Source organism: Neofelis nebulosa, chromosome 1 (assembly GCF_028018385.1).
Source record: "Neofelis nebulosa isolate mNeoNeb1 chromosome 1, mNeoNeb1.pri, whole genome shotgun sequence".
NCBI lineage: Eukaryota > Metazoa > Chordata > Mammalia > Carnivora > Felidae > Neofelis > Neofelis nebulosa.
In genome coordinates this window covers 243249080-243274786 of record NC_080782.1, presented here as the reverse complement: position 1 = coordinate 243274786, position 25707 = coordinate 243249080, and the positions used below count along the sequence as shown (strand labels likewise).

The following is a 25707-nucleotide window of genomic DNA, read 5'->3' as shown; positions in this document are numbered from 1 at the left end:
GGCTCCAGGCTCTGAGCTGTCACCACAGAGCCAGACACGGGGCTTGAACTCACGGACTGTGAGAACATGACCTGAGCCGAACGAAGTAAGACACTTAACCGACTGAGCCACCCAGGAGCCCCTAAATTTTTTTTTTAAATCAGACAAGTTTCTCATTTCCCAAGAGCCATTTTCTTCCTTCATTTCAGTGGGTTCTATAGGCAACCTCCCTTTGTGTCTCAGAGGGCGTTGTTTGCCAAGCTTTGATCAACATATACCTTATGACCACTAATGCTACATCCATTTATTCTCTCTCTCTCTGTTTGCTCTCCCTCCTCTTCCTTATCTCTATATAATAATAATCTTTGGGGCACCTGGGTGGCTTGGTCAGTTAGGTGTTCAACTCTTTGATTTCAGCTCAGAACACGATCTCACGGTTCATAGGTTCAACCCCTGCATCTGGCTCCACGCTGACAGTGCAGAGCCTGCTTGGGATTCTCTCTCTCCCTCTCTCTCCCTCTGCCCCCGTCCCGGCTATCTCTCTCTCAAAATAAACTTAAAAAAAAAAATCTTCGTAGACCAAGCCATTACTTTTCACCTCTCCTTACTGGTTTAATTCACTTGCCTGCTTTTATTCTGGCTCTCCTTCAGTTAGTTAAGTCTTCATGAGTAGCAAAATTCTTTTCTAAAACATAAACTAGATCATGTCACTGCCTGATCCAAGCCTTCATAATTATCTCAAGAAAAAAAACCCCAAGGGGCACTTGGTTAGTTCAGTCAGCGGAGCACGCAACTCTTGATCTCAGGATTTTGAGTTTAAGCCCCATGATGAGTGTAGAGACTACTTAAAAATAAAATCTTTATGAAAGAAAAGAAGAGGAGAGAAAAGAAAAGAAAAGAAGAAAGAAAAGACCTCAACTATTTACTATGGCATACCCTGGTCTACATCCTGCCTACTCAGTGGGGCAGTATTATCCCCAGAGGGAGGAAATTAGTTGAAGGTGGGAGTAGGGGAAGGCAAAAATCCCTTTTCATGTATAAAAGCATGGACATAACATATATTTACAGGACATGAACAGCTGTGTTAAAATTTCATGGGGGGGGGGGGGGGGGAGAGAAAAAAGGGTTAAGAATCACCTTTGTCTTGTTCACTTAATTCGAGCCACATTCTCCTCTTCCTTGCCATAAATGATAATCCTCTCAGCTTGAACTGGATTCACCTTCAACACCTCCAACTTTGCAAGTCCCCTCTTCTGATCATTCAGGTATCAGCTATCTCCTTAGAGAAGCCTCCTCTGACCATCCTAAAATGGACAGGTCAGTTTCCCCAGACCAGCTGTATCCCCAGTGTTTATTAGGAGTCAGTCAGAAACTCTCTAGTATTGCCATAGTGTGTGCTCAATGTATTTAGGAAGTCTAGTAACTACATGATGTGGTGAAACAAAACAATGTTTATTTTCTAGTCATACCTTGGAGATAGAATACTTCCAATTTATGATGGATATTGAAGAATAAAGTGGAATAAATGATCTCTGACCAAGATTAGTTTTGGAAATGGCAAATTGCTCATTCAAGTCCTTGGGTAAACAATATATATACATAATTGTTTACAGTTACTATCTGAAGATACAATTATTTTTAATTAAAAAAATTACTTTGGGGTCTGAGCTGGCTCAGTTGGTTAGAGCATGCGACTCTTGATCTTGGGATGGTGAGTTCAAGCCCATGTTTGGCTACAGAACTTACTTTAAAAAAGTAAATAAAGCACACAAAACAATCATTTCATTTTGCTATGAAGTCTTCAAACTTATATAATTCACTGAATAACAAACCACAATTCTTTAGAAATGTACACAAATGTCTTTTTATTAATTCCAAGCAGAGCTAATCTAAAATACAGCTTACAGCCTCCATCCTTTTTGGTTTGTAAATGAAATACCTACTTCCCTCCAGTATTTCCAAATTAATGTAAGATTCGAAATTCAAAGTGAAATCATAATATGAATACCACAGATGGGAATTCTTCTAGAAGAGTTTATGGTTCTTCCTATAACTGATTATTTAAGAAATGAAATTCAAGTTAGCTATCTGGGCACAGTAATGCCCATTTCCCCATCACTGGAGAACTGTAGACATTTTTTAAATTAAAGACTTCAGTTTGAATTGGAGTCAAATGCCCTTCTTTTCTCTATCACAATAAAATAACCCATTATTAAATTGTGTCAACTGTTCACCAAGTTTGATGTTCACCAAGTCCTTTAAAAATCTTACATATTGATAACTCTCTCGAAGATATTAATAGTTCATTTAATTAAACAGGCATCTACTTAATGTAATCTAATTTTTAAAGCACAAGACTTTAGGTCTCTAATTCCTGGAATTCTTATAAGCCAACTTTAGACTTTAAAGCTCTTCCAATTTCAGTTACATAATTTCTATTCCAAAACGTCCACTATTACCTACAATAATCCCATCAGGTTTTATTAACATGTGATCTTTACTGACTTTATGCATTTGGTTGGGGGCTGCAGGGAATAAAGCTGAGTTCTGTCTATAGTGAGGCAGGCAACATCCAAAAAAAACTCTATAAAAACATACATACACCATGACCGATTTAACTGGTAGAAATTTTATCCTATATATACATTCACACGCATGCTTCATAACACATATCCTAAGACATATGTTAGGGCATATAAGGGAGAGGAGAAGGAAACATCCCTGGCCAAGAAAGATCTGGTATACACCTGACAATGACCTACCAACAGGTATAGGAACAAGGGATCTTTCTCTCTCACATATGCATTTGGAACAATCTCCAAAACAGAATATTGTGAGGAAATAAGTAAATGGCAAATGTGTACAGTGTGCTTGCCTATGTACTAAGAATGTACACAAATATGCCTGAGTGCACAGAAACTTCTAGAAGGATACACAAGAAATTTATAACAATGATTATGCCTGGACAGAGAAGTCAGGTGACTTGTAAACACAGCATAGAAAAATTTACTTTCACTACAGACCAGTTTATACCTCCTCGTTTGTACAATAGATGGATATTATTCAAATAATTCAAAAATACATTAAGTAGTTTACGTATCAATAGTATTTGAAGGTAAGTTCATATATATTGGCTGTTAATGCTTTCTAAAGTACAATAGTGTGACAAGGATTATTTCCAGATCTCAAGTATTTAGATGATGGCTATAATATAGGGTTTACTTAAGTAACTTTCAACTTTGAGGAGTAAGACAATAGGCGTTAATCCACCTCTGGTTTCCACATTTCCTTGTGCTGACCACTAACCAAATATGAAAAAATTAGGTAAATGTCCATTTCTGTAACAGACTGTTTTTGTAACTAATGAACACAACTGCAGTATTTATGGATTAAATGTAATCCAGTATGAGACTCCGTTCACCAAGCCCTTCCAAGTCTACCTAAGCAGCTCCATCTACATAGATGGTTAGAAGGTATCTCAGCCCCCAACCTATATAAATTTTGTACTGGTAAACTATTTGTCTCATACTTTATGAACTATTAACTTTTTTTGGTGACAATCAAAATTCATGAGCCAAGACCTTTTCCTAAGCATAATTTTTCATGCTGAAACCCTTACAAGGTGTCACAAGTACCTGAAGCCTTCCATCCTGACCTTGCTGCCCTATTCTTGGAAGCTGGCAGCACCAAAACTACCTACCATTTGGTTAAAATCAGTCATCCTTGCGTTCCTTCACATAACTGGCCCCCACATCCACTTAATCACCAAGCCCTGACGGTTTCATAATTAATTGAAGTCCTGACTTCTACTCTTCCTCTCCAATCCAAATACCATATAAAAACTCGTTTCCCTGCCTGCAGTCTATGTTACTACAAATACACCCTTCCTACAATAAAGTTAACTTTTTGGACAATATTAATCGTACCACCATCATTCTCTGACCAAAAGACTCCCAATATCTGATTAGTTTTCTACTCTCATTTTGGACTACGAGCTTCACGCACAGTTATCAGCTAGCTCCCAGTCTTTGTTCATGATGGGCCTTCTCTGATAGCACCTACTCCCAAAGACATGATGTAACTCATCTTGAAGATGATACTCAGGAGCTTGTACCTCCTCAAATCCTTGGACACACACATTAAGAATTCTCCCCCTTTTGTTGTGAACGGTCCTTTAAATCTCACACTCCTAAGCAACAACATTCTCTCATCCTATGCAAATCTTTCCCAGTTAGTTTTTATCTTCTACTCATTTCTCTTCTCCAAACTCTCTGTAACACTTCATTTTGGACAACAGGTCTCAAGTGTAGTATGTGAAGTCACCCAAATATACCCAGTACCACCACGGAGCTGAACACACAGCAAGCTATTTTTTTTAAATGGGTAATGAGATACGAGATAACCTACTGCATGTGATGCTCTAGGTCAATCACAACAAAATGCATTCTTTACTCATAACAAGAGACCAAGACTTATTTTATATTCATGTGTGCTTTCTTGAATTTTTGTTTACTTTGGCCTGCCACCAACATCATGCAAATATAATTCAAGTCTCAAAGATGCTACCCCCTACTGATGTTTCCCATCGTTTTGTTTTCCCTTAGGACTTTTCTTCAGTGTATTGTAATTCTCGTGCTGTATTCCAACCTCTGCCACTACTAGCGTTTGGAACTGGTCAACAAGAGGAGCACCTGCACCTACCCAGTCTTAAAAAAAGGTCCCCCACATTAAGGTTCTTAGTCTAAAATGTAGCAAATACTTAACAAATGGGGCTACCTACTGTAGAATCAGTCATCCATGATCTGTGACTTCTGTATACTAACCTAGGCTCTTTGCAAATATAACAATGACAGTAATCCTTTACAATGCATGCATGGGTCCTATCCACTTAAAATCATTCACTTCACTGACGAAATACATGTTAGCATATATCCAAGTATGACAGCAACAACACATGTAAATTAAATTAGCATTTTAATACCTAAGTTATTTTTAACGATGTGATAAAATGCTAAAAAGCTCGTGGTAGTACTAGCACCTATGCTATTGTGTGTGCATATGCAAGCGCGATCTAAAAGAAAGTAACTAGCAAGGAACAAACAGAGAAAGAATAGTTACTGCCAAATTCTCAAGTGTTCGTTTAATGGTGATCCAGCCAAGAGCACATACAATCCACTGAAGTTCTAACGGGTACAGTTTTGCCACAGCTGTTCGCAACAGCAATAGCTCAGTTTGGAGCAGAAAAAAGCAGGACTGTACAGGGAAGTCTGGGATGAGGAGGAGAGCTAAATAAAGGCGGGATGATGGACATGGGAAATTAATGAAACGGTAAAGATACTGAATGCTGAGGAAAAAAATGTCTGAAAAAGTTATACAAATTAGTTCAAACAGCTAACTAATGGTCTTAAAAACCCATTCTCTTTTCACACTATTGAGCATAAGGATAGAAAACTTAACTATGGCTCAAGTAAATACTAAAATATACTTCTATTTCATATAGAACATATTAGCTATATAGAAAAAAAAACCACATTACAACTCTGGCTACCTCAAGTTGACTCAACTTATTTGTCCTCCTTGTAGATGTTAGATAATATGTACCAGTGTAACACACTGATTTAAAGTCGTACCATAATGCAAACTGGAAAATTTTTAAATCATTCCTAAATATAGCACTTAGACATTTATTTCCCAACTTTTCATCAGTTCTGAGGCCAAAAAGAAATGGCAAAACAGGAAATTATTTTCTTCAGGTTCCCAGACTCAGTGGCATTCCCATTCTTCCTAACTTATACTAATTTGCATTTACTATAAAATATATGAAAGATAAAAACCCAAATGCAGGAACTCAGTAATGTCTACTATGTAACTAAGAAAAATGTTAATTTATCTCCTTAGAAATAGTTCAAATCGTTGTAAAGGCAACTCAGAAAAGCAAGCAATGCCTCTTTTATAAATAATTTTAAAAATCCATACAATCCATCCAATTGAACAGTAATGGCGTGTTAAACTCCAAGAACATGATAAAGGAAGCAAGCACATAAAACAGGATGAGGTAGAAGGGAATTGGTAGCCTATAAGAAACCCTTTAGAGAACTGGAAACATTACCATTCTTAAATAGGATTAATAAAAGACCAAGTGAGAAAGTTTCTTCAAACTGTGTATCACATGCCTTTTCTCTCCCAATACTTGTACAAAAGCTTCTCATGCTCTTTTTGATGCAATACCCAGGTTATGTATCAAAGCCCCCAAGAGTCCTAGATGTTCCTCTCGTAACATCCAAGTTTTTTTTACTGAAAGATTTCTCCTGGAAATCTTAACCACTCTGTCATTTTAAAGTCAATTACTAGAAAATACCACAGTAAGACCTTCAGTGTCTGTAGAAGTGTATCTGATGATTACATATACGAAGTGTATGTGGATAATCCCAACAACAGTAAGTTCAAGTTGCTGCACTTTAATAGGAGCCCTTCTATGTCCTGACAAGTTGCTCTTCACAGCCAACCTGTCCCCCTTTTGCTGCTTCTAATCTTCTCAACATACACTAAATGTAAGAAAAGATGCAAGACAAATATGTAAATTCTTAAAACCAGTCGCCTTCATTTTACATTCAATTAGGAAGAAAATGTTCTTTTTCTGGAGAGAAATATCAGTAATATTTGGACATTTCAGGAAGGCTTTTATATTCACTTCCAGTTCCTCTGGTCTCCTTAATGCTTAGGATTTCACCACCCACAAAACACCATGTATTTGGTGTACCCGATATACAAAACTGTGGCATTTTTTAATTGAAAAAATTTTAAGAACCCTTGTTTCAATTTTTAAAAAATTTAAAATTTGCCTTCTTGCAAGTTTGCCTCATCCACTCACCAGCTTCAGAGTAAGAGGTTATTTCCATCCATCCATTTCAAATTACTCTCTTCACATTTCCTGTCTCCCTCCCTCGGCTCTTAGTACTTTCTTTTTAGATATATTTTTATTTAGACATTTTTATTTAGGAAATATGTACATATTTTCCTAAGTTCTATTAAACACTGGGCAATCCACTCACATTCTCTACTGGCTCTTCTTGCTCTGACCCTCAATACAATGATGGAATTGTCTAAGAATTTATCATTTCTTCTGATGATTTCTCTTGCCACCCACTAACTTCAAGCTCCAAGAAGGCGAGGGCCCGTTCTATTTTTTCACTATTGTAAGTCCAGGCTGAGACACAAATGCCCAGTAACTGTTTAGGGAATGAATAAGCAATCTGGGATTCTCATGCACACACTTTAACTAGTACTGAAAACACCACATTACTCCCAGTCTTTCTTCTGGATTTTGCCTCAGACTGGTCCAAGATATACTGAGTGTCAAATGTTATGCTAGCTGGGAACCCTGATAAAAGATGAAAATGTAGGCACAACAAGCAAATAAGTAAATAGCATATACTGACAAAGTGACAGGAATGTAAATTCTGAGGAAAGGCTCTTTCTTAAGAGACCTATAAAAATATCTGGGGAGACAGAGGATCAACTTTAGTATTTAGTACACAAAGGGTGCAAGAGGGAAAACAGATCTTAGAGCCCTGTGGCCTCAGGGCACCTGGCTGGCTCAGTTGGCAAAATGTGTGACTGTTGATCTTGGGGTTGTGGGTTTGAGCCTCATGTTGGGTGCAGAGACTGCTCAAAAAAAAAAAAAAAAAAAAAAAAAAAAATCTTAAAAAACAAACCCAATGGCCTACAATATAGCTGGGTTTTAATTCAAATGGAAAGCTATTGCATTTGAAAAAGGAGACGACCATTATCTAACTCACATTTTAAAAGAATGCACTAGATACTATATGGAAAATAAATTACAAGAGCAAAAGTAGAAGCAGGACAAGTTAGAGGGTAATGTAGTCACCTTCAGGAACAAATGATAGTGCCTTGAGAGAGAATACATTTACTGTAGAGTTTTAAAATCCCAACAATCCACCAAGGTACTCAAACCAAAATGTTATACAATCCAATACCTACCTCTCCCTCAAGCAGCTACACCTCCCCCACGCCCAATCCTAAACACACTTACCTTCTGTGTTTCAGTTAATGGTTTCACCACCATCACCTTATCATTCAGATTAGAAACTCCTAGATCACTCTTCGTCTCCCCGTCTCCCACTAACAGTCTGTTAAATTCACTCTACTTCTGAATTACTCCTGTCTGGAATCTGAACAATCATCACTAACATTAAAGATCCCTTCAAATATCATGTGAGGGGTAGGGACTGTGGGAGTAAACCAATAATCTATGTGGTCTCTGCTTTGTTTCTGATCCAGTAATTTTGTACCGAAAGTAACTGTTCTGACACCCAGTCACACAAAAGGCAAAGATCCAAACTCCTTAACTTGAGCCAATCAGTTTTATCTAATCTTTACTTCTTCCCTTCTCTATACTTACCTCCCTCCCCTAGACAACTCCTTGTAACTGCCCAGGATCTGTTTACTTCTTAGCCCTTCCGACCACACCATTCCATCATCCCACAACCCTCCCCGCCCTCTCCTTCCCCTCCAAACCCCCAAAACTGGCAAGTACTTACTCACCTTTATGACCTGCTCAAAAGTTACCATCTTAGTGAACTCCTCCCCATCTTCCCAACCTTGTTTCTAGATTATCAGAACATTTCCTATTCCCTTCCTTCCTACCAAGTGGTCTTACACTTTGCTTACCTATAACCATTAAACTCTAAATCCCAAGAGAGCAAGAACCATTATTTTATTCATTTTTTTATATTCTCATGTAAACACCAGCTGGTGTCATTCATTCACTAAACAAACATTTAATAAGGACATACTATGAGGATAAAACAGTAAATAATAAGGTCCTTACTCTGCTACAGCTGACTGACATCCTGGACAGAATGAAGTAAACAAATAGCACAAAAACTTCACACAAAGATTTAAAGAGAAATCTTGTATGACAATAAAAATTTTTTAGGGCTGAAAATTTTATGGAAAGAGTAGCCAATAGGCAAGTCCAAAAGAAAAGTAACAAGAGTGAAAGGAGTAAATGTAAACTTAATGTGTACAATTTATTTCTTGAAAACTGGTACTCAAAACTCCTTTCTTGCATTCCTGCATAAACACCAAGCAATTAGACTACAGGAAATCAATCTCATTAACACCTAATCAACGTCACTAACACCTAATGTCTAATACATAAACTCTGAAGTTCAACTTCAAATTTTTCATTTTAAAAAGAAAAAAATAAGTGAACTGCATAATTACACCATGTAGGGAGATTCTGGGATTATATCCATATAAGGAAAAGAAAAATTTGACAAAGTTACTATTCTAGACCAGAACTGTCCAGAAGAAAAATAATGCACACATTGTAAGAAACTTTAAGTTTCTAAGAAACACATTAAAGCGAAAAAAGCAACAGATGAAATTAGCTAAACAGTGTATTTTATTTAACTTAACATATCCAAAATATATTTCAACATATGGCCATATTAAATATTGATACTTTACATTTTCTTCATACCAAGTCGTTGCAATTCTGTACTTTGCACATCTGTTTAAGTGGTAAATTTTCTCCAATATTTATGTGTATTTAGATTTCATTACATTAAAGATGAAAAAATGGATTTGCTTACCCAAGGTGTTCCAAATATGCTAAACACTGTACTGATAAGCTGAATTTAATTACAGTAAAATTAGAAATCTTACAGTCTTACTAGTCCCATTCTAAAGATTCAGCAGTCCACATATGGCCACCACACTGAATAGCACAGCTCCAATAGAATTATGGCATCCACTTCATCCATCACAATGTTGTCTTTTACCAGCACAGACTAAATCAAACAGAATGTTGTCCCTTTGTCTCCTGAGACACACATTTTCTAGTCCTTTTATCTAAAATAGCTGTCACTTTCTCTACCCTTATGACTACACAAATTATTTCAACTCTATTTGGTCTCCCATGTCTGGAACACCAGTGCCACGGGAGCCGAGGGCTGCTCTCCTCTGTGCAGTTATCTGCAGTGCCCAGACCGCAAGAAACTGCCAACACAGCAATTGTACAAAACCAGTATAGAATGTTTTAAATGTTGCTATATTCTTTAACATGTACATATTTATATAATCTACTGGATAGAATGACTAGAAATTGCTTATGACAAGTAGTCTTCCACACTGTTGAAGTAACTGCACAATTCAAATTATGAGATCTATAATTTCAATCAACAAAAGAACTCATCCATTTACAGATCTAAAAGATCATAATACGAACCTAACTACACCTTAGTTTACCTCAGCTCTATCATCTGTAGCACAAATACTGGGACATAAACGAAACTTACTCTTCCTAAAATATAAGCGTATTATATAGAAAGGTAGACATTAAGAATCCGAATACTTGTGCTTTCTACATTATACTTCCTACCCCCAAAATTTGGAGCATGTTATCTTCCAAAAACTTGTGATCTCTTCTAACATTTTAAAGATTTAATGGCTCCAGATAAAGGTGAACGTACCTAAAGAAAGAAAAAAATTAGGTCTTTCGAATCTTCCTAATTAATCATGTGTAATTCTGAACAGCTGCAGCAACAGATCAAGCACAAAACTAAAGTTCTTATACCTGCCTACTAGGATAATAGGGGCTCTTAAATACAAGGTCATGTGTGCAGGGAGTTACAGGAGTTCTTCTTATCTGCGGTTTTGCTCTCCACAGTTTGTTACCCACAATCTGGAAGTAGATGACACTCCCGAGTATACGGTCAGAAGGTCACTAGTAGTTTAATGCTGCATCACAATGCCTAAACATTCGCCTCATTTTGTCTCATCACATAGGCATTTTATCATCTCACATCACCACAGACATGACTACAATATTCTGGGAGGCCACATTCACATAACTTTAATTACAGTATATTATTATAATTGTAGTTTTCATTAGTCATCACTGTTAATCTCTTACTGTACCTAATGTATAAATTAAACTCTGTCACAGATACGTATGTAAACAGGAAAAACCTTATTATTTATATAGGGTTTGGTACTATCTGTGCTCTCAGGCTTTCACTGGGGGTCTTGGAATAATCCCTCCTTAGATAAGGGGACACTACCATATAGGGAAACTATAATCTGAATCAGAAAACTTGAGTAATGCATAGATTAACAGTTTCCTTTTTCAAATTTTACTGTCTTTTTCTGCATTTGTGTACCTAAAAATAAAGTTAAGCGTTGACTTCTGTAGAAACAGAATTCGCTGTAGTGTCCAAGTACTGCCACAGAAGTAAAAAAAATCACTTTCTGACTGGAGAAAATGAGTAATAAATAACAGGAAAACCAAATGTATAAGAAATCTATTCACATAAGTTTGTTTAGAGGTAAACAATGAAACAAAGTTTCACTCATTAGACTGCATGAAAATTCCTCATTTGGAAAACAGATTAAATAAGCCACCTTGGGGAAGAAACCTTGTAGTCTCTTAAGTCCTGGGTTTCCACAGAGCAAGAAATCTGACTTTTTAATAAAAAAGTGAGGGAGATGTGGGTTGGTGCAAAGTTGAAAGGGTAGCTAAGTTGTCTTCCTTGATGACAGATAATGTAACCTCTCAGAGTCACATTGCTTGGTCAATGTGGATTTCCTGGTAAAACTGAGAGGACATTATGCTAGGGCAGTATTTGGGAAGAACAGAGAGGCACCCAGGTGACATCTGAATTACAACTAGAAACAAGTCGCTATCCTTGTTTTCTACACACAGATATTCTTAGCAGACATACACCACAATGTTTTAGAAACTACCTGCTGAGACTTTTACAAGGCTACAAACCAGGTGATTGTTTCTTTGCACTAATATATTCAAAAAACTTTTTGAAGAAACTATAGTCAACAATAGCAACTATATATGCTCTCATTATGGACTGATTTGATTGTTTTAACGTACTGCATAACTCTGAATAGACTTTGAATCATACATATACGTAGCGTAAGTCTTTGTAAGGTCTCACAATCCAGACTGTAACTTTTTACCATAAAACTACTTAACAATTTCCATTTATTGAACTCCTTGTTCAGCATTATGTTCTAAAACGACTAATGAAAATTGAAGCTGCAAAGCAAGAGGGAATTACATTTAATAAATATACTCATGGTCTTAGAAAATACATTTATGACATCTTTATCTTTAATCTACAAAAGCAAAAAACCAGTTCACACAAGAGAAAGGTCAAACCATCATTTTAATCCATCAAAATGGTGTAATTCTATTCATATTTACCAAGATGGTAAGCAAAGACCCGGACAGTTCTAGAACTTTCACCTGTCAGGCATACCCATCTTCAAATACACTGGTACAAAACAGATTATTACATTGTTCCATTTCTCATACTGGTGTAAGTTACTTAAAGTCACTTGAGTAAAAAACTTTTACAAAATTTTCAAACTATACTTTTCTGCATTCCCTCTTCACTTGAATTAACTAGGCTTGTGACACAAAAATTAAATCCTAGTTCAAAAAAGGATAAATACATATCACGTGTTAGGATTTAGCAATCAATAGCCATGACCGTGCCTGCTTTTAAAAAATGGATTTGGGGGGCACCTGGGTGGCTCAGTAGGTTGAGTGTCCGACTTCGACTCAGGTCATGATCTCGCAGTTCGTGAGTTCAAGCCCAGCGTTGGGCTCTGTGCTGACAGCTCAGAGCCTGGAGCCTGCTTCAGATTCTGTGTCTCCCTCTCTCTGCCCCTTCCCCACTCATGCTCTGTCTCTGTCTCTCAAAGATGAATAAATGTTAAAAAAAAAAAAAAAAAAAATTTTTTTTAATGGCGTTTGTGTGGTACTCGTCAATTGGCAGAGAAAAGTTTGGAAGTGTTTGGATGGTCTCAATGACTGGCCAGGGATCCTAAACAGCAGGACAATGACCTACACCACCACCAACAAAAATCAACCAACCAAAAATGTTACAGTGATTCTTTTGAGTGATACTTGAACAGAGACTCTCAAAGTGGGGTCCCCAAACCCAACATCACTACCAGGGAACTTGTTAGAAATGTACATTACTTAGTCCTACCTGAGACCTGCTGAATGAGAAAACTGTGGGGTGGGCCCCAGAAAGCTGTTTTAATGAGCCCTCCAGATGACTCTAATGCACACTTAAGTGTGAGAACTACTAATCTGGAGGATGTTCGTGACTTTTGTCCTTTAATTTAGAACAGGGATTTTGTTTTCCTACAGTTGTATCTCTCAGCCTTGGGAACAGGTACAGCAAAAAATAGGACCCCTCAATACATACTGGTAAAATCAATATATGGGTATAGTACAATTCTGAATGACATGGCTCCCCCATAAATTCCTTATGACTGAGAAAGTATCACTTTGTAGACACTCTGATTTTTATGTTCACTTTGCTTAACTGTGGACCCCTAATGTTTAAAATATTCTAACCATTTACATGTCCATGAACATGTAAATATTCTAACCAATTCTAAGAATGTGCATTATAAACTAAGCAATAACCACTGAGCGAGTTACTACTACCTCCAACACTTCTAAAAAGATCACAAATTAAAAGAGAATCACTATGTGTTAAATTGTTTGCTTTTTCTCATTACATAAGAACACCAGACATTTGTAAATCTAAGCAATGCATCATATTTGATACTGATTAATGCTATCTAATAATCTGAAAATACCCTGAGGAAAAACTTATTCTGGCAAAATGTACAATAAAACAATATAAATAACCTGTGGAAGATAAATTGTTCCAACAAGAATACAAAAATTAAAATGTATGTAATTCGTAGGCCAAACATGGCAAATAGCAATAGGATTGTATTTATATAGTTTCCTAAACCCCAAAACATACACAAACTCTCATTTGCATTCACCAAAGTCTGCTAAGTTGACATTTTGCATAATGAAGATGGAACAAGGAAGAGTATGTCTTAGAGATCCAGGCAGGGATGTAACACAAAACGTAACGGATTACTGTGGCTACTCCTTTAAGCTTTGACAGTACCTCATATACATACATATCTTACGTTAAATATCTGAAATGATGATTTCAGAACTAGAAACAAATTACAGATATCACTATCAGTTCCAAAGTCTTGAACATTACCAAAAACACACTTACACAGAGCATTTAAGAAACACAAGGTCCATTACATTACTATTCAATTAACGTCTATACGTTACTGTTCATGCAATGCAGGGCCCTCATTTTTAATGAATAAAAACCATTTCTTATTAACTATACTTAAAAAAAAAGTTGAAAATTCAAAAATCATATATTCAAACTAAATACACTTAATTGTATCTAATCCTACTAACTAGTCTTAACTTTAAGACGGACGTACCTTACATGAAATTTGAATTATACTGTATAAGACAGAAGTGAAATTTTATGTACATGTACAAGCACAATACCATCTTTTAAAATCAACTTCTTTAATTCAGAAAGCAAACAGTAATTCTACCTTAGGGTTTTTATATAAACATAGTCAACGAAACCTAGTATCTGTTGCAAAGGAAGGAAGAGTTGGTCCTGGTAACAGTGATTCAAGCCATAAAACAATATCCTTGAAAGGTAACTTTTTTAACGTGCACTATGAATTCTGGCTAGCTCACTTTAAGAAATGCAGTATTCTCCATCTAGAAAATCTAGAAAATTCTCCATCTAGAAAGTAAAATCCTCTTATTGAAAAGGAAAACTATACATCATAAAACAAAGTACATACCACTGATTCCACCAAGTAAATAAAAAAATAATCAAAGAGTAAGTTTCAACCAAAAGGAAACCTTGGAGATATTTATAACCTAAACGTGATTTTATAGAAAAAGGCAAGAAGTCAAGTAATATTCCCAAGATAACAGTGTTCTGGTTGGGCCTTTAAATATTCAGTCATGTAAGATTCAAACTTCAATCACCAATACTGCTATTCAGTAATCCAGTAAACAAAAGAAACTTCCAAATTGTTTTTTCTACACTTAGAAGTGCTTTTGACAAAAAAACAAAAACAAAAAACAAAAAACAAAAAAAAAACACCTAATACAACATACAATGCAAAATACAAATCTTAATCAGATACTGTTTTTTTAAAAACTTAAGATTAGATACTATAAAAATAATGAAATTCTTTGCGATTTCCCCAGAGCGACATTCTTTTTTTTTAATTTTTTTTTTTCAACGTTTTTTATTTATTTTTGGGACAGAGAGAGACAGAGCATGAACGGGGGAGGGGCAGAGAGAGAGGGAGACACAGAATTGGAAACAGGCTCCAGGCTCCGAGCCATCGGCCCAGAGCCTGACGCGGGGCTCGAACTCACGGACCGCGAGATCGTGACCTGGCTGAAGTCGGACGCTTAACCGACTGCGCCACCCAGGCGCCCCCCCAGAGCGACATTCTATGAATTACCTGTCCACATTCACTCAGGAAGCTATGCATGCTTTATTTTACACAACTGTGAAAAACAATTATGTAAAGTAAGCATACTAAAATTGTTTCCTATTTTTAGAAACTTAGTTCTGAAGGATGCAGGAAAGGATGTAATGCTCTTGTGAAATATAAAACTACTCTCAGGGTGCCTGGGTGGCTCCATCAGTTAAGCGACTGGCTCTTGGTTTTGGCTCATGATCTCAAGGTTCGTGAGTTCGAGCCCTGTGCTGGGCTCTGCATTGACGGCGCGAAGCCTACTTGGGATTCTCTCTCCCTCTCTCTCTGCCCCTGCTGCGTCTCTCTCAAAATAAATTAATAAACTTTAAAATAAAATAAAACTACTCTCAATTTATTTAATCATGCTTTCTAAAGGATGAAATAAACCCACATGGGTCTATACAACTTCGATGGACTTGTTACTTACTTTGAAGTAGTTCCCACCTCTCCCCACTAAATAAGTTCATGTCTACAACTACCTATGAAGCAAGCACAGAAAAATACAACTGTCTAATCTAGGAGTTAGATATGTGGGTGTTCACCATCTTATTCTTGAAAGTATTAAGTCTGAGTTTTTACATCATTACTACCCTTTCATATTTCAGGAATTTATTTTAACATATTATTAGACATTATAACACAACAGCACACACAGAACATTTAAATACCACAACATTCCCCAGAAATTTTCCTTTACTTATGCAAAATAATGTATTCCTTTGATTTTTGACTAGTTCCATTAGACAATAAATTTCAAACCTTTTTTAAAAAGCTTAAACAGGGGCGCCTGGGTGGCGCAGTCGGTTAAGCGTCCGACTTCAGCCAGGTCACGATCTCGCGGTCCGTGAGTTCGAGCCCCGCGTCAGGCTCTGGGCTGATGGCTCGGAGCCTGTTTCCGATTCTGTGTCTCCCTCTCTCTCTGCCCCTCCCCCGTTCATGCTCTGTCTCTCTCTGTCCCAAAAATAAAAAAAATTAAAAAAAAAAAAAAAAAGTTGAAAAAAAATATTAAAAAAAAAAAAAAAGCTTAAACATAAATTTGATCACATTCTCTCACAAGGCGTTTTCTTTCAATCACACCATGTATCTTTTTCTCATTCAGAATCTAGGTTGTAATTATCAACCAAATCCCCACATAGTACTTAGTGACTATTAATCACTCACACTGATATTCAGCAAATTACTACAGACTTCAAATATAAACACCAAGTTACTGAAATGTTCAAAGTATGTGTTTGCATAAAATGTAAAGATGTAATTTCAATTAGTATTTGAGAAACAAGATCAACATTTCATTACTGTCCTTATTGATATTTCGATTTCTATTAAATGGCAATTCTGGTGAAACCAGGTTACTTTTTCCCCAATATTACTGATACTATAGGGTTAAAAAGAAATATTTAATCTCTTTCATTGAATGACCGGTACTCATTTTAAATAGAAAAACTCAAAAATTCAAGGAATAACAAATTGAGCTTTATGAAATATGGGTGAACCGAAAGTTCTTTAAAAACTAGATCTGTCCAAGTTTATTTTAAAAACAAAAATGGGAAAATTCTGACAAAATAATTAGGAAAATGGGTATTCCTTTATTTTGTGCAAATTACATATTAATTGCCATGAGATCTAAATCCTACAGACTTCAAACTGAGTGTTTCAAATCATGACACAAAAAGAAACACAATATTGTGATATTATTATAATTCTAAGATGTTTCAAATTACCTTTTTATGGACAGAATTATGGTAACATATGACAAATTCACACTTATTTTAAAAAGCTAATACTATTATTTATTTTTATATCTACTGCTTTTAAGAAAATGACATTTAAATATCTTTCCTGGTATGTATGCTAATTGACCAGAAAAAAATATTGACTGAACCAGCCACAAAGTTGTTTATACAAAAACACTAAAAACTGAATAACTAGAAGTTCCCAGATGCTCCACTTGACTGTCACTCAGAAGCTGACTGTTCCCAGGGTAAACTTGGTAAGCACTGGAACAAAGATTTTCTTGATGCAAGGAAAAAGCTGTGTAGAACTCAATTCTTGGAGCCAGAGTTGAGCCGGACACTAGAATGTTCAGAAGATTAGGACATCTCCTTGTGCACTGGCTTTCAAATGTTCTTGAATCAATGTTACAGAATTTCACAACCTTGGCCAAAAACAGCTTGGTATTAACATCAAAGGATCAAGCTTTTTCCACTCTTAATTAAGCTTTGAAGCAAAATACAGTGCTAGAAATTACCTAAAAATTGTATGAATAAAAATACAGGTGACTGGAAAAGTGTATTTAGGTGCTATAGATATCATTTAAAAATTATAATGTTAAAACGCCCTACACTGTACTTAATAAAATAATTCCACTCCCTGTCAACTCATGTACATGGAAAATGTGATGAGAACAGTCTTTGACTATTATTTTATAATCTCCAAATCATGTTTTTAAAGATTTGCCAAAAACAAAAGCCTATGAATACCACAAATTTTAGAAAATTCCATCCATACTGCTGTGTCTAAAAAATAGAACGTGAAATAGTACACAAGAAAATTTTCACTGTTACAAAGGAATGCATCTCAGTTTTGCTTTATACCTAACTGCTTCTGTGCAAGATTTTAAATTAACCAAATTTATTTCTTTCCAAAGTATGCCTTCCAGCATAAACATACACCATGCAAAAATGAATTAATATTTACATACTATTCATTTCAAAATAGCACATTATTCTTCATGAAAACGCTAAAAGTATGATACAGTAACACACTGAAATGTTGTATGAGAAATAACTATGTTATGATCAATGGCTGATGCATTCGATTTGTGGTTTAAGGTGAATATAAAATTCCGTAAATGTAATTTTAAATTAGACATGGCTAACATACAAAATTTTAAACATAGCAAGGACTTTGTTTTAGAATAACAATTATAATGTGATTAAATCAGTTTTTCCCTAATACTGAAAATCAAACTTCAGGGATCTAACCCGATTCCAATGACCTTATTAGCCACATTCTCAATTTCCTGTTTTCCTTTTCGTTTTTTTGGTTTTTTTCCCCAATCACCACTTGAACTGTTTCCCTTGGAAACAAACACAACTAGCCTGTCAGACAAGTTTTACTGGAGAGACTTACCCAACTATGGGAAGATATTTACAACACTGCAGAGTTAGTCCACCTTTAGTACTTCTATAAAACAACATTCTCAAGAAATGCCTAATTTCTTCTAAATCACACCAAATCTTCATGGAACATCCAACCTAACATGATTGTAAGGAAATTTAAAGAGTAAGATCTAGATACTGACACCAAATAATAGCAGATTAGATGAAAAATAGACATTATTTTATAAGCAAAAGAGATTTGCCTCCAAACAGTGTTTTTTTTTCCAAGATTCAAAAGATTTATTTGAAAAAATCAGCACAGGACAAAGATATCCTTAATATTCCTTCTCAGAATATTTGAATATTTAGAATCTATATGAAATGTAGACAGCAACTCTGATTTCACAGAAAGAACATCAATGGTTTATACAAATGTGAACTCCCATCCCCACCCCTCCCCGATATACTATTCTATCCACCCCTTATAGACATTAGCTTTCACTAAGCTTCTACCTTCAGTGCTACTTGCACAAACTAAAAAGCAGAAAATCATTTTCATTTTTAAGTGGCTGGAATTAATTAAAGCAACCAAAGTACTACTGTTACAGCAAAGTTTAGTAAAACTATGAGAGAATACTAATAACATTTGTAAATTATCCAAAATGATTTCTTTATTGAGATTAAGTAACTACATAGACTTCACAGTTCTATGGCATATTTATATTTAGCTAAAGTCACAAACACATTTTAACATTCACAATGATGAGCATCATCATCACCATTCTAATCTACAAAGCTTATGTATGAATAAAGAAAAATACAAAAACCTCAAGTTTTACAAAAGAAAAACTTTAAAGTCTACATACATTAACAATAAAACCATTTCTTCCAGGTAACAGGTAAAAGTGTAAAGGCATACCACGGAGGTTTTTTTTTCTCTAAGGAGCCAGGAATGAAAGAACGTTTAATATCTACGACGCTTATTAGGGCCTTCAAAGTTGCCCCCTTGGCTTCCTCTACCAAAACCACCAGGACCACCACTAACAGGACCTACACCACTCATTGGTGCTTGAGGGGTTTCAGAACCTGTTCTACTCCCCATAGGTGATCCCATCTGAGATGGCGGTCCTTGCGGAAATCTATCATTATGCTATAATACCACATAATAAACATGAAGTCCATTTGGAACACGCCAAATATTAAGTGACAAGAAAAATTGGCAAAATCCCAAGTGGTGGTGTCATGAAGTTCAGCAGAAAGTCCAGCAGAATCAGGATCACACATAGAAGGAAGAAAGGAGCAATTTAATTAGTTACTACGTCAAAAAAAAAAAAAAAAAAAAAATTAAATAAAGCATCTGAAGAGTTACATATTGCTAATGCTATGCCCCAATTTCATGAAAAAAGAATTGATTTTAAGAAGGGAATGCCATTTTAAACCTAATCAGTATTACAATATTGTTCTGATCTTTTTAATAAAAAAATAAGTTTATACTGCATACAACTGTGCTGTGCAAAAAAAATACTTTTTTTGAAAATCAAAGAAATAAAACTGGGGAGCAGCATCACACTGAAAAGGTATAAACATCCTAAAAATTTCAACAGCAGTGCTTTGAACATAGAAAGTACTAGTACAAACACACACAGAATTATTATTTCAATATTAAAACTTTTGATGTGTTTTTCTGGAAAGACTATCAATGGGAAAATATGGTTTTCTTAAAAACTGACAACTTATTAACATGTAACACTAATAGCACAATTAAATGTCTGAATTCTTTGCTTTGGAAAACTTTACAAGAATAACCACATATGTTAATCTCAAAGATTGAACAGAACTCCCTACATGCAGTAGTAAAATGTCACTGTGAAAAAAATCAAGGGTGATATTTAAGTTAACAGTTACAATTTCAGAGGGAAGGGTGGAAAAACGGGCCAGTTAATACTACTTTAAGTTACTACTGATGATTATAAGCCACACAAAAACTTAACCGAAGCAAAGTTTTTACTAGCTTTCAGACATTTTACTGTAAAATAAAGCCTCCAGAGAAGGAAACAAATATACTAATTATGCGCCATCTGATCACAGTAGATATTATGGCACTGCTTTTCTATCTCTCTATACACTCATTAAAATAAAAAACTGTTACCATGTCCAATTTTTCCAAAATGTTTAAAGATTTGCATTTAAAGTAAATAAATTTTAAAATGATGAAACACTGTATCCGTCAATCCTAAGACACACATTCACTTTTAATATCTCTGAAATCAGTATGGATTTACAGTCAATGGCATTTCTGAATTTAACTGGCAGTGCTTTTTCTTTCTTAGTAGCAATGGCGCCTTAACACATGTTGTGGTAGTTCCAAAATAAAACTGCCTTTCAAAGTATACACTCATTACCAATTTTCCTTTAAATGCTATTTAGAACAACCATTAACAAAAACCAAATGAAACAATGTTTTGCCAATAGAAAACCTCATTTAAATAGTGACAGACTTTAAAGGAAATGAGAAGTTATTAGTCTTGCTACTGATACTCAAAATAACAACTATTATTGAAAAATTTTGCTTTTATAATTACTTAACCCACACAAAGATATCTTCACACTCTCAAACCAACACATAAAACTGTATACTTTAAATTTTATAACAAATATAATTAGTAATCCTGTAAGACTGCAAAGTGTAATTTAAAATATATTTTACAACCTTAAAGTACCTTATTTTACAGTTAAATTCTCTGAAATGAATCATAAGTAATCTTGTTATTAAAAAATATTTACAGAAAACTGTGTTTTCACACATACTGGAGTTTTATTCCCCACCAAAGGTAAGGAGTCTACACACAGGAAAAAGAACACAATCTTAAAATCTTGACCTTTACATTGAATACTGGTAAGAGGTGGATACAAACTAAAAGCAATATAAAAATAACTATAATTAAAATGTATATTGGCCATATACTTAAGTACAAAAGCATACCATGATTGGTAATCCTAATTCTTGTGATACTTAAAAATTGCCTTTCACATAAGTCAACATGTAACTGCACAAAATTACTTTTTCTTCAGTGGATATTGATCTTTACCGCCAAAATAAATGATGCCAAATTATGTTAAGTGTGAAGTTACCTTTGGGGCAGAAAAGTATATATTACTGAATATAATCAAAATAATGTTTATGATACATTACCACTGCTCCATTATCTGGCATCATTGGAGTTCCCATATTTGCAGCTCCTTCTGGTCCCATGGCAGGACCAGGACCCATTGGTGGGCCAGGTATAGTTCCTCTGTTGTTCATATTCATACCCATCATTGGAGGAGGACCTTGGTTACCAGCAGGTGCTGGGCTAAATGCATCTACGCAAAACAATCTATACTTAGAGCTGTCCTATCTTAGTTTAGTAAACATTAAAAATTTAACAATACTTATGCAAACTATATAGCAAGACTATTACCAAAATCATTTTCCTTCTTCGAGAATGGATGCTCAATTATCTACTCTGTAACAGTGCATTACCTACACTATAGAATTTTCATCCCCAAATCAAATGTACACAAAACAAGTGAAACAACTATTAATTATTTCAGGATATCTGCAACTGTCAAAGCTTGAAAGATTTTTTTAAAATATGAGTATTACTTGCTACAGTCTGCTTTTTAACCAACTACTCCCTTACAATGGTGACTATACTCTACCAGTTTACATTAACAGCAAAGGATTAGCACTTTGGAAACTACGAATAAATATATAAAGTTCACTAAAACTAACCTCTTGACTTTTATGTAAGTTACTGAATATATCCCAAAACTATAGGAGGTACTGTTTTTTAACTTTATGTAGAAATAGGCAATCTAAACCAGAAAAAAAAAAAAAGGCTCATCATGACAAAGCTTATTTTTAAAAAGCAACTGTAACCAAATATAAATATTAACAGCTATTTGAAATTTTTTTGACATGCTAAAATTCTGGAAATGGGGACAACTAGATATACTTCAAATTTTTTCATCAAAAAGATATCCACCTGGCCTCATGTTAATTGCAATAGTGGCTGAGCTGTAACACTATATTTATAATGGTTTCAAATACAACATTTTTAGGTATCTACTTTGAATTTTGTTATTTTTAAAGTACTCATACGTTTTTTCATCAAAAATTCGTAACAAAGACTGACTCTAACTTAAGAGTTTTCTTCTAGTATTTCGTTTGATAGGTCAATTTTATGACACTCAGAATTCAATTTCTCAAAAACACAATGTAACCAGAGTTGACATTTTCATTCAAACCCACAACTCTACACAGTATCTTAATGCAGCTGAATTCTACAGATGACTGAGCCTAGGGAGCAGCTGTGAGGAAAAATTCTTACTCCCTACCAGTCCCTGGCAATATATGCTACTGACTCTTTCTCAACTCAATCCCCAGGAACCCAGCCACTGCATAGGGAAGATTATTTCCTTAATCCCAAAATGTTCCTGATGACAAATCTACACTACCTATCCAAGAATATTTCTATTCCCTCAGCAGAGCAATAAATAAAAATTTTTACGAGAATCCCACATCTTGGGCCACCTGGGTGGCTCAGTCAGTTAAGCATCCACTTCAGCTCAGGTCATGATCTCACAGTCTGAGTTTGAGCCCCGCGTTGGGCTCTGTGCTGACAGCTCAGAGCCTGGAGCCTGCTTCGGATTCTGTGTCCCCCTCTCTCTCTGCCCCTCTCCCCCCTCCCCCACTCTCTGTCTCTGAAAAATGAATAAACCTTAAAAATTTTTTTAATAAAATAAAATTTAATTTAAAAAAATATTTCCACAACGTCTCTCACATGGAAATGAGGAAGAATGGAGACATTATCTGTAAGGAATCTTAACTTTCCCTAAAAGAACACATCAAGGGTTAGGTTTACTTCTCTTTTTAATAAAATGTTAACTGTTATAAGATTCAAATATAGCTATACAACTATGGGTACAATAAAAAAATCAAAAATAACATTTTCAACTATCAATAATTAGAGTATTATTTCTAGTAATTAAGCTTTCTATCACACAGCTATATTAAACTAAATTTAAAGATCTAAGAAATGTTAGAATTATCTGGTCCCCTGAAAAGCAGTTTTATAATCTGTGATTTCCTTGGTAGATAAACTGGTGATACACCAGAAAGTCTATTTCCACATTCCATCAACATAACTTCGTAGGACATGACAATTTACTGATTTGACAGTGACATTCAACTGAATGATAATGACTCATAAGTAAACCATTAGGATAAAGTCTCAGATTGAATAAAATGTAAAAAGGAGGAAATTAAATGGACTGGATTTTAGGAGAGTTGAGAAAGTGATCAATTGTAATATGGTTCTCTGGTAAAATAAAATGCCCTAAAAATTTTTAATTCTCTTAAATTCTTAAGGAATCTAAAAGTATATTCTCATTATTCTTCTGATAAAGTTGCTAATCAAGCAGTCAGAATGTTTTCAAGGCCTCTGCACATCAGAAATAATTCATTTGTTTCTGATGTTCACAGCAACCTAATAATTATAATGGTATTTCAAGGTACCTACAATCCATAACCTCACACTTACAACTCTTAAAAGCACCTGGATTGTATTACACACCTTCTATGGTTTACTTTGAAAAAGACTTAAAATTGAACTTCTTGTACATTACTATATATTCAACTGTGCCTCTAGAATTTATGTACTAGAACGAAGCCTGAAGAACTTCTGTATTCTTTGTTCACTAATTATTTCATGTTTCCATCGCAACTAACATCACAATTAAGATCTTTATGAGTAAGGGCCATGTTTCATGCTTCCTTTGTATACCAGAAATGCTAAGTAACTTTTTACTGGCAGGTAAGAAAAGTGACCAAGTAAACAGCAATAAACAATTTTAGATGATCTGACTACAAGCAGCAAAGAAACAGGCATGAGAAGTAGGGGGAAAAGGTTGATCACAGAAAAAGCTAATTCCAGATATTAGATGCTTTAAGGTTTTTTTACTCTCTACACCACATATTCTAAGTACAATCAGGATTTTCTCAGTGGGTGTATATATTATGCATATTAGAATGCTACAGTAATTAACCTTCACATTATGTTATGTAAAGACTTTAATTTCATGACAGCTTCTATGGGACAATATGAAATGAATATATAAAAAGTTTATCTAACTTTTAAGCGTATAACATTTCAAACTTAAAAAGACCTACAAAAACATCCCACACTTATTTTCCCTTCACCTTGTTCACTTGATACAGTATCCCTCACTAGTAGAGATGTTAATGTAGGCACTTTCATAAAACCTTTACATCAACTCTAAAGTTATGCATTAGCCTAGATGTGTAAGACACATCTCATTTCCTTGACATGTCACAGATGCCTCCAAACAATGTACTTCTGTGCACAATATGTTAGGTTACGGCAAAATAAGTTAAACATTCAGTAAAATGAATAAAAAATAACTCCAAAGTTACACAAAAGGTTACCTTACCAATAGAAATTTATAAAATAGTCTCAAAAAGTTTAAAGAAACTACAAAGTCAAGAACTATCAATTTCTAAGGTAAAAAAGCCAATTTGAAAACATGAAGTTTGATTTTTAAAAAATGCAACAACATAGCTGCATTACACCATGCAATGACTGAACAAGTTTCAGGTTGTATCAAAACCTGGTTACAGGTTTCTTTCATTAAATCTATTAAAATATAATATACCCTTAGCCGTCAAGTAAACAAAATGAAAATGGTGTTTTTAGGCACACTGTTTTTAATGTACTTCTATTTTTTTCAACTTACTAAATATATGAGATTTCACTGTTACAAATGTTGGTTCCAAATTTTAGACTGTTACTGATATGTAGATACCACAAACAGCATGTACAGTTCCCCAAAGAATTACAAGTTACAGAAGACTTTTGCTTCAGATCCCTACCTCCCATGTTTATTGCTCCACGGGGACCCATATCACCCATTCTCATTTCCTGTTCTCTCTGTAAGTAAGCATAGTTGTCACAGTCAACCTATCGATCTTATGACTTTACATTTCCCATCTAAAATCAGAAAGAAAAGAATAAATTGGGACATCACTTTCCATTAAAAAAAAAAAATTAAAATTTTCCAACATCACTTACTTAATAAACCTGAAAAGAACTTCGGTCTCCCAGGTTCGATATGCCACAGTGCTTAGAGCATTCAGTTTACACTGCTAGATTATACTGTC

At 35.0% G+C, this 25707-nt stretch overlaps 1 protein-coding gene across 2 annotated transcripts in view; it reads right to left on the bottom strand.

The window, feature by feature from the left end:
• PSPC1 (paraspeckle component 1) overlaps window positions 1–25707 on the bottom strand; it is a 105379-nt gene that overhangs the window by 13444 nt on the left and 66228 nt on the right. Inside the window, exons 7-9 of one of the 2 annotated variants that reach the window (XM_058690546.1) lie at window positions 25420–25477; window positions 21679–21848; window positions 18761–19635 (exon numbers count right to left, since the gene is read on the bottom strand). In XM_058690546.1, coding sequence (XP_058546529.1) covers window positions 19450–19635; window positions 21679–21848; window positions 25420–25477 — 414 coding nt within the window. In that variant the 3' untranslated portion in view covers window positions 18761–19449. Of the gene's footprint in view, window positions 1–18760; window positions 19636–21678; window positions 21849–25419; window positions 25478–25707 lie in introns of those variants that run through there. The other variant, XR_009250260.1, reaches the window with a different exon arrangement.